The sequence below is a fragment of the Cuculus canorus genome, chromosome 18 (assembly GCF_017976375.1).
Source record: "Cuculus canorus isolate bCucCan1 chromosome 18, bCucCan1.pri, whole genome shotgun sequence".
NCBI lineage: Eukaryota > Metazoa > Chordata > Aves > Cuculiformes > Cuculidae > Cuculus > Cuculus canorus.
The window spans coordinates 1,103,504-1,115,201 of record NC_071418.1 but is presented as its reverse complement, the minus strand read 5'-3'; the positions used below and the strand labels follow the sequence as shown (position 1 = coordinate 1,115,201).

The window sequence follows — 11,698 nt, the reverse complement described above, 5'->3', positions numbered from 1 at the left end:
ATTGGGCAGCGCAGTTTGGTGCCGCTTCGCTGCCAGATGACGGTGTCCCGCCAGCCGGAGCGTGGGCTGCGGGGCTGGGGGAGCCCCGCCGAGGCAGAGGGATGCTGGAAGCACTGTGCTCGCTTGTTCGGAGGAGGACGAGGGACGGGGAGGAGGAAAGGGAGTGTAAAGTTGATGCTGCAGCAAAGGGAGCTTGTGTGGTTGGAAACAACATCCCACCTCTGTCAGAGTGGGTTACTTCTCTCTGCCCGGCATGCAGGGATGCCGAGACCATCTCCACAGCTGGTGTCTCAGAGGGGAGACCCTCAGACCTCGGCTTCGCAGGAGTAGTTCAGAGCAAACACCTCTGGCCGAAAGATGTTTTTAGGGGTTACTTCTTGGGCTGTTACTGAAACTTCCTGCAAGCAAAGGCAGGAGCCAGGCTGGGGGAGCCGCAGCCCGAAGCATCCCGGCTGGCATCACCCAGCCTAAAGACACAGCCCCAACCAACCCACGCGCCCCTGCCTGCTCCAGCCCAGCCGGCCTCGCTGCCTGCGGGCTCGGGGGGCTCCCGGCGCTGGGGAGGGCTGGCAGCCCCAGCCGAGCTGCAGCTGGGACACCCCCCTGCCTGCCAGCCCTGCTGGCTGTCTGCAGCCGGGGCGATGCTCCGGAGCAGCTCCCGGGGTCCACAGCCCGGGTACCCACCTCACTGCAGGTCCCAGGGGACGCAGGCACTGACCTTTCACAATAAAAACAAGACCCTGCAAAGTGCTTTCTCGAGCTGTACCAGGTCTCTGCACCCTCGGCGAAGCCAGGATGAGGTGCTGAGCTGTTTGCAAGCACTTAGGTTGGGTCTTGTGGTTCATTTTCAGCAGCTGCGGGAATCAGCAGGATTTTTGCAGGCACCATATATTAACTTAATGTATGTTACGATCTACCCTGTAATGGAAAAATACTGCAGCTGTTGTAACTGGTAACCCTTCCAAAAGCACTTGACTCCCAAGTTCTCCAGGTGCCTCTGACAACCCCCCAGTTGCCATAGGAACCCCGACAGTTTTCCCATCTGACTCCTCCATTAACGCTGGGATTTAGATTTCACGCATTTCCCTCGGCAAGGAGCAAGCACGTGTGCAAGGGGAGGAGATGCTCCTCCAGGTCTCCTGGCCGTCCCCAGACTGGCCCCGGAGCGGGTCCTGCCAAGGCGCTGGCAGAGCCGCGGGGCGGGCAGGGGACGGCACAGCCAGGAATCAGCCGCGAGGCGGTTGATGCACGGGGCGGCTTTATTGCGGGTCTCTCCCGTGCTGCCAGGCCGGCATGACGGTGTCTGCCCCTCACCTTCCTGCAGGCTGAGGGGCTCACGGGCTGAGCATCCCCCGCAGCTCCTGGGGCGAGGTGACGGGCAGGGAGCAGGTGAAGTTGCTGCAGACATAGGCGGTGGCTTTCCCATCCTTCCTCTCCAGCGATGCAAGGAAAGGCAACTGGCGGTAGAGGAACCCAGTGCTGTCTCCATCTGCCAGCATCAGCACCTGCCGGAGAAGGAGCCGGGAGAGCTGGGGAGCGCCGCCAGCGCCAGCTGGTCCTTCCCTCCCCGCCACCACACCAAGCACTCGCCTGAAGATGGGGGGGACAGGGGACGAGGGGACCCCCGCCTGCCCTCTGCCGTGTCCCCATCGTGTCTGTGCCACAGGGAGCACGGTCCGTACCTGCTCGGCCTCCCTTTTCCCCAGCAGATACCCAGCAGCTGGGGATGGAGCAAGGGACCAGCACGCGCTGGCCTGGAGAGGGGCTGCTGGAGGCAGGCAGCGAGCTGGGGACCCTGCTCCGTGCCCCCTAGCGCAGCACCTCCTGCCCTCCAAACGCTTCCCAAACCACTCAGACACTGGCAAGTGGCAGGTCAGGGGATGCTGGGCTGACACAGAAGCACCAGCCAGGGGTGGTGACGGGGCTGCCGTGATAATTAGCTTTTCTGAAAGGGAAAATGTTTGTCAAAGCCCCAGGGCTCGCAGGAGCTGGCAGGGAGCCCGGTGCCCACACAGCGCAGCCCCTTCCCAGGCCGAAGGCACGGCAGGAGCAATCCTGCTGATGGAGCACGCGGCCGCCCCTCGCATCCCATCCCGCTGCCGGAGCACGCGGCCGCCCCTCACCCGCGCCCAGCCCCGCAGGCTGCCCGCTGAGCACCGACACGCTCATCACATATTGGCGCTGCTCATGCCACTGCCACCGTGGGATGCCGACACCAATCGCTGTCACCCCGGCTCCCACCGCCCGTGCCATCCTCCGAGCAGTGGCGCACACACCTCCCGCCGCGGCACCACTCACCCGGTGCCGCATCCTCTGCCACCGGCCCCCAGGTCAAGAGCGAAGCCAGCGCTCATCCCCACCAGGGACACCCACGCAGCCTCCCCCGTGCCTGGCAAGCGCTGCCCTCACCCCTCGTGTCCCCAGGGTGTCACCGCATCCCCAAGCCCTTGTCCCCCATCACCCCACATCTGCTCTGCACCTGCCCTGACCCAGCTCAGCCGCCTCCCTGCCTGCCTCCTGCCCCCGCCACCCTCCTCGCCTTTGTCTGGAATTAATTCTAGGAGTGATTAATTACCAATTCATGTCCAATCTGAAATTCATTATTCATTTTTCTCACAAGCTCCCCGAGGTCCTCTCGTGAGGCCGGGAGGAAGGCGAGTGGCAGGCAGTAGAGGAGATAATGGGATCCTTCATCATTACCCTAAAGACCATTAAGAGGGCAGGGATCTGCACCAGGAGCCAGGATCCAGCCCTGGAACAGGGATCCAACCGCCTCTGCCCCCCAGGGGAGCAGCCGCCAGCATCGCCCCCGGAGCCTCACACCCCACAGCCTGTGGCAAAGGGCCCACACAAACCCGTGACCTCAATGCCGTTGTACCAGCAGCATCTCGCCACAGCACGGAGTTCAATGTGGGATTTGTGAGGAATTAATTACTGGAACGACCTAATTAATTGTGTTCCTGCAGACGAGCCTGGCCCCCAGCACCCTGCTGGCACCGGAGGAAGGCGGTGGCAGGGGACACAGCCGTGACGTTCGCCCAGCAAAGTCCATTCCCAAAGCTGCTGCGTCCCTGCGGTGGGTGAGCTGGGAATGCTCTGCCCAGCGTGGGGAAGCTGGGGAGCAGCTGGAGGAAGGTGGGAAAAGGGTTCTCCATGGGCTGCAGGCCAGGAAGAGGATGGCGGCAGTGCGAGCGGCGGATGCTGCTCCCTCCCACCATCACCTGAGGAAGGCGAGGAGCCAGCGCTGCTGCCAGAGAAGAGGCTGAGTGCGAGGAGCGAGCGCGGCACCAGGGATGCCAGGGCGGGATGGCTCAGGGAAGCACAGCCCCGTGCTCTGCCCAGCTCCAGGATGGGCCTGGGGCTGAGGAAGCTCAAAGAGGACCTCAGCTCTTACTGTTCCTGCACATCCACGGTCGGGCAAGCAGATGTACGTGCTCACGGGGCTGCACTGCTCTGGGGAGGGAGCTTTACGGGCAGAGACCCTCCTGCCACGTTCCTTCTTCCAGAAAACAAACTCGAGCGACTGAATGGGATGGCTTCTGATCCATCCCACATGGGGAACACACAAGAGCAGCCACGCCTGGCAAGGGGCAAGCAGGGGCCAGATCCCTGCCCTGCCCGCTGCCAGTCTCCAGCTGCAGCCTCTGTGCACGCAGCTCGCGTGGGCACTGCTGTCCTCAGGCATCTCCTGTGGCTTCAGTCCCACACAGATATACCAATCCAGAGCTCCCAGCCCTCCTCTTCCTTCATACTCCAAGGAAGGCAACACCCTGCGGGAGATGGATCTGCCCCTGAAGACCGAGCATCCGCACCAGCCAGGCTTGGTACCAGCGTAGCAGCAGGGCGCTGAGCCGCGCAGGAGGAAGGGAACGGCTGCGCTGTTTGCCCTGTTTCAGACCCGCGAGATGCCAGCTGCTTCTCCCCCCGGAGCCTGCGTGGGCACAGCGCACCAACGGCTGAACCAGCTACAGCAGTGGGAGCAGGTTGTTCGAAGCAGTGCTGGGCTCCCCGCTGCCACCACGGCGTCTCCCATCCCTGCAAACTGGGTCACCAGTAATCCTTCAAAGGGAGAGCGGAAGAGCACGGAAGCAACAGCCTCGGACACGGCGCAGGGACCAGGAGCTGTGTCCCCAACCCGTGCTCCCAGGCAGAAGTTGTGACCATCCTCCAACAGCGGTGTTAAACACCACAGGGCACACGGCAGTGGTCGGGGATGAAAGCCTCCACCGGCTGAGCTGACGCCAGGATGGAGCGAAAAATCCATGCAGGCAGTCCAGCCCATCCCAGTTCACCCCAGCCAGGGTTACAGAGCGAAACCGGTGCTTTGGCCCCAGCGCCAGCTCCCCACGTGCTGTGGCTCAGCGTGCCAGACCCTGGCACCAGGACCCTGGCAGGCGGGGAGGAATCCAGCCCAGAGGCTGAAACGCTGCACCTCCTCGCCCACAGCCCAGCCCCGCTTCCCTTGGCTCTCGACGGCCGAGGCGCGAGCCAGCCGTGCCCAGGGCAGGACTCTGCTGACCGAACGTGACGGGCACCAGCTGCCGCGCCACCCTTCCCTGCCAGCTCTGCGTCAGGAACCAGCTCCATCCCAGAGGCATTCGGCTCCTCCGTGGGATGCACCGAGTGACGCAGCTCTAAGCGGAGCCGCAGATGAGCAGAGCGGGGCGGTAACCCCGGCACACAGTGACAACGTGGCTGGGGACAAAGCTTTGGGGAAAAGCCAGCCCCTCTCAGGCAGGGGTACCCGCGGGCGGAGAGAGGCACTGCCTCGGCGCTCCCCAGGGACGCACGGGTGGCTCCAGGCAGAAGGGGCTCCAGCCGCCGGCTGGATCCGCACTGGGTAGGACATATCCACGCCCAGCATGGCACATCTGCACCAAGCACGACACATCTGCGCTGGATCTGAAGGTTTTCCCTTGGGAGAGCAGCGCTGGGGCTGCTGGGCTCGGGCTGAGAGCAGTGTAAACAGCCAGCAGCGACAGCAGCCGCCACCGCCGCTGCCAGCGCCCTGTGCCGGGGTGAGGGGCGCAGGGCTCAGCCGGGGCCCTGATGGCTGCGCTTATGCATACAGAAAGGATAAGACTCTTCCCAGAGGGAGGCAGGATGGAGGAGGATGGATGCTACAACTGCAGCGGGAGGAAGGATGATTTTACCCCACCCCTGGAGGTGTTCCAGGCCAGGTTGGATGGGGCTTTGAACCCCGTGATCCAGTGGGAGGTGTCCCTGCCCATGGCAGGGAGTGGAACTGGATGGGCTTGGAGGACCCTTCCAACCCAACCCATTCCATGAAGGCAGCGCAGGCAGAGCTGGTGCCTCTACCTTGTTTGGGCTGAAGACGGAGTGCACGCAGCGCAGCATCTCCTTCGTGTCTTCTCCCTGGGGGTCCCCGCAGATCACGACCTGTCCAGGAGGAGCGTAGAGGGCAGGAGGGAGGAAGCAGACCTGTGACTGCACCCACACCAGCACCAGGCCCCCTCCCGGTGGCAGGTCCCGTAGGGGACCCTGCAGTCCTGGCCCGTACCTGTTTGAGGGTGTTATGGAAGACAGCGGTGGCCCGGGCCATCTCCGGCAGGCTTATTGGGATCTTCCGCAGCCTCTCTGAGAAGGCAGCCAAGATCTGCCCGGCTTTTTCCACCCACTCCGTATGGCTGGAGTAACAAGCCGCTCGGAGCAGGTTTGTGACAGCGACGGAGTTGGCGGTGGGCTCTGCTCCGTCTTGGTCTGCAGGGGACAACAGCTCCTCCATCAGCCCAACGCCTCCGCACCCCACAGCTCGGTCCCCCAGATGGAGATCACCCCTGCCCTCCCTAAGCTGCCCCACAGCAAGATCCATGCAGAGCGAGGCCACGTCCCCGAGCTCACCATCCTTCAGGCGCAGGAGTAGAGAGGGATCGCCAGCCTCGCTGGAGAAGTACGCAAAGCCACTGGGGTCCCAGAAGAGTTTGTCTTGCATGTGCTGGAGCTCCAGCGCCCACTCCAGCCAGCTCTGCTCCAGCGAGGCTTCGTACAGGTCAAAGAGAGCCTGGATGACGAAGACGTAATCCTGCAGGAAGCCCTGGATAGGCACGGTGCTGCAAGAGCAGACGGGGAAGAAGCATCAGGTCTCCATGCTATCCAGGTGGGAAATGTTCTGCATCCCAGCAGAGCCCTACCCAAGGAGATGCCACCTCAGAGCTCAGACCAAGACATCAGTGGCAGTGCCAAGACATCACAGAGCTCAGCCCTGCGTTTCTGTGCAGCATGGGAGGGCAGCGGAAGGCTCCTGCCAGCTTTGAAGATGCGGAACGGAAAAGGATTTGACCTCAATTCCTTCTCGCTGGGTGGGGGGCACTAATCCACCCCAAACTGCACCGAAGGCAAACAGCCTCCCTCCCTCCAAGTTCAGCCGTGCCCAGAGGAGAGGAGGATGGGGACCACCAGGGACCTGGGCAGCACCTATGGGGTGGCCCGTTGGTCTCGTTGGACCCTCTCTGTCCCACTGCTCACCTCTGCTCCACCGTGTTGTCCTTGCCCCGGTAGCAGCTCCGCAGCAACCTCCCGCTGGTGGGGTCGAAAAGGTGTCTCCGCAGGAAGGCAGCTGCCTGCGCAGCCCGGCTCACGTACTCCTGCTTGCCCAGGGCCAGCCCAGCCTGGGAAAAGCCCGAGATCATCAGCCCTGCGGAGGCACAGACACGGGGACAGGGTGCTCAGGGTGAAGTCCATCCGCTCTGACGCCTAAGAAGGTCAGGGCGCAGTCACCTGCTCGTCTACTCAGTTCAAACCACTAAGGAAGGCGCTCCCAGTGTTCAAAGCGAAGGACAGAGCACTGCAAGGGCAGCAAGAGCTGAGCCTTCGCTTGTGGGCAGAAACAAGAAGAGCAGTGGTGGCTGCCCCATCCCTGGAGGGGTTCCAGGCCAGGTTGGATGGGGCTCGGAGCCCCTGATCCAGTGGGAGGTGTCCCTGCCCATGGCAGGGGTGGAACTGGATGGGCTTTGAGGTCCCTTCCAAGCCAAACCATCCCATGATTCTATAAGCAGAGTTGTCCTGTTGGCGGGACGTGGTTGCTCCATGCCATGCCCGTCCCACACAGCTCCGCGGGCATTTACTGCTGGGAGCGGTGCCTGGGTGCTGTAGGACACATGGACAGACGGACATAGAGCCGTGTTCCCCTGTTGATGCAGCGGTGGAGATGGGCTCTGCACCCCGCCTGGGTCCCAAATCCACCCCCAACTCAGCGCCCTTCCCCAGAGCCCAACCTGAGGGAGCTGGAGCGAGCCAGGCGAAGAGTTCTGCTGCTCTCTGCTGGCAACAGGGGAAGAAAATAAACCCTTGGCAGGACTGGAGCTGCTTCCCCAGGTGCTCCCACAGCCCCAGCCCCCCCCGCCTCCTCCCTGTCCAGTCCCAGCAGGATGCATTGCTACAAGCCCTCCAAATCCAAGGAGGGGTCGCGCACCCCCGGAGCTGAGCCACCCCTCACCGTTCCACGCCGACAGCATCTTGGTGTCCAAGTGTGGCCGCGGGCGCTGTGCCCGGGCTGTGGACAGCCTGTGCCGGCCCTCCTGGAGCAGCACATCCAGCCGCCCCGGCTCCAGCCTGAAGCGCTCCGCTGTCAGCTCCGGGGAGCACTGCGCAATAAGGACGTTCTTGCCCTTCAGCTCCTGGTGGGGGTCCTGAAAGGAGAACCTCGCTCTAGGAACACCACCAGGCTGAGGAGGGTTTGGACCCTGCGTGCTTTGGAGCTGCTCTGCCATCCCACCATGCCCAGGTCTGCCATCCCCATCAATGCTCTGGGTACCAGGTCCCCCCCATCGATCTTCCCAGTACCGGGCAGGTCTTTGTTCTCCCTCACCTTCATGGGGTCCACATTTCCGGTCTCCTTCACTCCATAGTGGTGCATGAAGACATCTCCCAGGGTCGTCCCTTCTGCAGCCCCCTCGACAGGGTCAGGAAGGAGAGCCCGGATTTCCTCAGCCGTCCACACACAGAAAGCTCCTTCTCGCTTCTCTTCGGATGCGGTGGTCGGGTAGGAATCTGCATCTTCTGCACTGTAGAAACCTCCTGCCTGGGAACAGAGCATTAGAGAGATCCTCCAGGCACCAGGACAGCCCTTTCCACCCGCTCCCCATCATTCCTGGGCTGGCAGCACGGGCTCAGCTGGGAAGGGACGGAGGGAAAAGCAGCCCTGAGCTGCCTCCCAGGGTAGGGTAAGCAGCTCCCTCCAGTCCAGCTCAGGGAACAACCCTACCTGGTCACTCAGGTCCCGTGAGACGTAGAGCAGGATGTCCTGGGCAACGTCAGCAAAGAATTCATCGCCCGAGATCTGCAAGAGGCACAGGGGGGGACCTCAGTGTTACCAGGGGCAGAGGGAAGGTGAGAGACACGATGAGTCATAATAAGTGACTCTGATTTAAAGACACATTTGAATGCCCAGGGATTTTAAACATGGGATGGATTCAGGGCACGATGTGTGACAGAAAGCTGTGGGCGCGGGAGAGCAGAGTTACGCCGAGGTCAGAGCAGCAGCACATTTGCTGACTCCTGCAAAGCCCAGCCAGGAAGCCGTTCCCTTCCCAGTGCTCAAAGCCCTGGGACTGCACTGTCACAGATCTGCACCGTGGTCCTGTCCAGAGGGAGCCCAGCAGATGAAGAGGAGCATGGGACCACTCCGTGCTCACGGGGTGGGCAACACCTTGGGGAACAGGCTTTTAAGCTGCTCCCCAAACCAAGCCAGCCCTCTGCGTGCCAAGTGAGCCCTTCCTGCAGAGGGAAGCCATGGCCCTACCTGAAAGGCTCTGCTGTACACAGCTGCCAGCTGGCCCTGGTCATACAGCATCTTCTCGAAGTGAGGAACGTGCCAGTGCTGGTCAGTGGAGTAGCGGTGAAACCCCTGCGAAGACCAAGCGGACACGTCTCCACCACGCATCTCCACCCCACGCCTCCTGGGCATGCCAGTGCTTTCACCCCCGAGGCTTTCCTCGTACCTGACCAACGTGGTCATGGATGCCCCCATGGGCCATCATCTTGAGGGTATGAAGAGCCATCTGCAGCGCCCGGCAGCCTTCGGGAGTCGTTCTGTGCAGGGCCCAGTACGTGAAGAGGAAATTCAAATTCACTGAAAGGGAGAAAGCGTGAGGTATGGGGTGGGCTCTGCCCCACGGGCCCAGCAGCAGCGGCGGCTGGACTGACCTGGGGTGGGGAACTTGGGGGATTTGGAAAAGCCCCCGTAGTCCTCATCATAGGAGCTGGACAGCTGCCGGAAACATGTGGCCATGACCTCTTTGGATGGTGGGGGTGACTCCTGGCCCTGCACATGGACCTCAGACATGTGCCGCAATGCTTCCAGGATCTTCTGGCTGTTCTCCAACAGGGCATCTTTGTTCTCCTTCCACTAGAATGCAGAACGAGAAAGTCAGTTCTTCCGTAGTTGTCTCTCTTTCCGCTCCCTGCATTGCCCCAGCCCAAACTGCACCTTCAGTCCTCGGTCCCCATCCCCAGACCGGTTCTCCAACCCAGCCAGAGCTCTGAGGTTCTCTGAGACACTGCTTCTCACGACTCTATCTCCTAACTCAGCCGTGCATCAAGCCCAGACCCACTTCTGCAGCTCCTTTGGCTGAGCACCGCCAGCTACGCCACTCCTGCTCCATACCTGCTCTGCAATCCGGAGCAGCACAGTCCGAAAGCCAACGCGATGAACTCCATCTTCAGGAGGGAAGTATGTACCCCCTGCAAAGGGCTTGAGGTCTGGAGTCAGCCAGACACTCATTGGCCAACCACCTCCGCCGCTGGTGGCCTGAAAGGCAGATCACAAAGGCACCAAGATCACGCAAGAGGCAACCCCTGCTCCGCTCTCCTTGGGCACACGCACGTGCATCACTTGAGGGCAGACGTGTGCTTCTCTCCATCCTTGTGATCGTGCATGGCCCCATTCAGACCACCCCACATACTGGTTCCTCTTGCCTGAGGAACCACAATCATAGAATGGTTGGAAGCTGCTCTAAGGTCTCCCCGCAGCCTTCTCTTCTCCAGGCTGAACAACCCCAACTCTCTCATCCTGTCCTCGTTCAGGAGGTTCTGCAACCCTGGGATCATCTCCATGGCCTCCTCTGGCCTCGCTCCAACAGCTCCGTGACCTTCCTGTGCTGAGAGCTCCACAACTGGATGCAGGGCTCCAGGTGGAGTCTCCCCAGAACGGAGCAGAGGGGCAGAATCCCCTCCCTCACCTGCTGGTCCCACTGCTTTGGATGCAGCCCAGGATACCATGAATCTCATCCTGAGACAGCCAAAGCCTCCCGAGCCCTGCCCGTTCCCCCCTTACCTGCACAAAGGTCATGTACACTTTGTCCACATCTGGCCGCTCCTCACGGTCCACTTTGATGCATACAAAGTTCTTGTTCATAATCTCCCCGATCTCCTTATTCTTGAAGGACTCCTCCTCCATCACGTGGCACCAGTGGCAGGTGGAGTAGCCAACTGGAAAGAAGCCCAGGTGAATGAGGAGAGGCTTCTGCAGGGAGCAGGACACGTGTTATGGGGAGATGTCTCAGTGGTGGGACATCCTGCCATGAGGAAAAGTTCCCATCCCCCTGGAGAAGAGGTGGAGGAGAAAGGCCTCTTGCAAGCGTCGAGGCTTGCAGGGACTCCTGGGCTCTCCAGCTCTTACTCCTAAGGTGTGTCCAAGGACTTCGGTAGCCAGAAGGAGCTTGGATGCAGCCCATCTTCACAAAATGAGTGCCTGGTGTCCATCCTTACCCCCCGCAGCCACTCACACCAGCTCAGGGGACAGCCTGGCTCACGCGATCATCTCCTGAACAACACACAGCAACACAACACACGTCGTTTCTGGTTACCTGACAGGAATATCAGCTTGTTTTCTTTCTTGGCTTTATCAAAGGCTTCCTGACCCCAAGGGTACCTGCAGAGAGGAGACAAGAAAGGAGCTTCAGGGGTCACCACTGCCAGGATCCATGGGCTCCTCTGAAGCTGCCTGAGAAGCTGCTGCTTGGTGGAGAGCGGTCAGGACAGACCGGGATGCAGCTGGCTCAGGAGCGTGGATGCTGAGCCCCCGGGGGGTTCGGAAGACGCCCCTCTGTGCCCCACGGAGACCACACCGCGCTGCCCACCATCGCTCCCACGGCAGCGACCGCCTGGGATGGACAAAAGGAGAGGACGAGGGAGAAGCACCGACCGCTCTTACCAGTCCACGGGGTTGTGAGCGTGCTGCAGCAGGTACGGGGACTTCTCCTTAATGAGGCGGTTGGTGGGGACGCTGTGGGGGGCGGCTGTCCCCCCCGTGGCCATGGTCAGGCTCCCCCTTAGAAACACACACCTGCAACACCGAACAGGCTCATCATCGCCTTGCGCTGCCCTGGAGAGAGCCCCGACACCCCAGAACTGTGACACCCCAGAACTTTGGCACCCCAGAGCTGTGGCAACCCAGAGCTGCAACACCCCAGAGCTGTGGCACCCCACCCTAGAGCCCCAACATCCCCCACCAGAGCCCTGTCCGCTCACAGCGCTGTCACCCCACCACACCGCCCCAGTACCCCAGAGCTGCGACACCCCAGAGCTGTGACACCCCACTGCAGAGCCCCAACACCCCAGAGCCCTGACACCCGAGCTCTGACACCCCAGAGCCGTGACACCCCACTCCAGAGCCCCAACACCCCACCCCAGGGTCATGACACCCTTGGTCAGAGCCCTGTCACCCCACCCCAGAGCC

At 61.7% G+C, this 11,698-nt stretch overlaps 1 protein-coding gene across 2 annotated transcripts; it reads right to left on the bottom strand.

The window, feature by feature from the left end:
• Nucleotides 1-779: 779 nt before the first annotated feature.
• SPATA20 (spermatogenesis associated 20) lies at nucleotides 780-11,422 on the bottom strand. 2 transcript variants are annotated; one of them, XM_054083620.1, is made up of 16 exons: nucleotides 11,174-11,406; nucleotides 10,827-10,891; nucleotides 10,295-10,449; nucleotides 9,626-9,769; nucleotides 9,166-9,367; nucleotides 8,961-9,091; nucleotides 8,762-8,866; nucleotides 8,225-8,299; nucleotides 7,829-8,041; nucleotides 7,457-7,649; nucleotides 6,487-6,655; nucleotides 5,863-6,071; nucleotides 5,522-5,721; nucleotides 5,320-5,400; nucleotides 1,315-1,505; nucleotides 780-918 (listed from the first exon to the last, which is right to left on the bottom strand). In XM_054083620.1, exons 1-15 carry the CDS (start codon nucleotides 11,275-11,277, stop codon nucleotides 1,335-1,337), a joined length of 2,217 nt encoding a protein of 738 aa, XP_053939595.1. In that variant the 5' UTR covers nucleotides 11,278-11,406; the 3' UTR covers nucleotides 780-918; nucleotides 1,315-1,334. The 2 variants fall into 2 exon arrangements, with proteins under 2 accessions (XP_053939595.1, XP_009562236.2); XM_009563941.2 differs by lacking the exon at nucleotides 780-918 and having other exon boundaries at nucleotides 951-1,505; nucleotides 11,174-11,422.
• Between the last annotated feature and the right edge of the window lie 276 nt (nucleotides 11,423-11,698).

Coding starts and splice junctions, on each gene's coding strand:
- SPATA20 (XM_009563941.2), bottom strand. CDS start 11,277: ATGGCCACGGGGGGGACAGCCGCCCCCCACAGCGTCCCCACCAACCGC. Junction 6,656..7,456: donor GATGCTGTCGGCGTGGAACG/GTGAGGGGTGGC, acceptor GTGCCTCCGCAG/GGCTGATGATCTCGGGCTTT. Junction 5,722..5,862: donor ACTCCTGCGCCTGAAGGATG/GTGAGCTCGGGG, acceptor TGTCCCCTGCAG/ACCAAGACGGAGCAGAGCCC.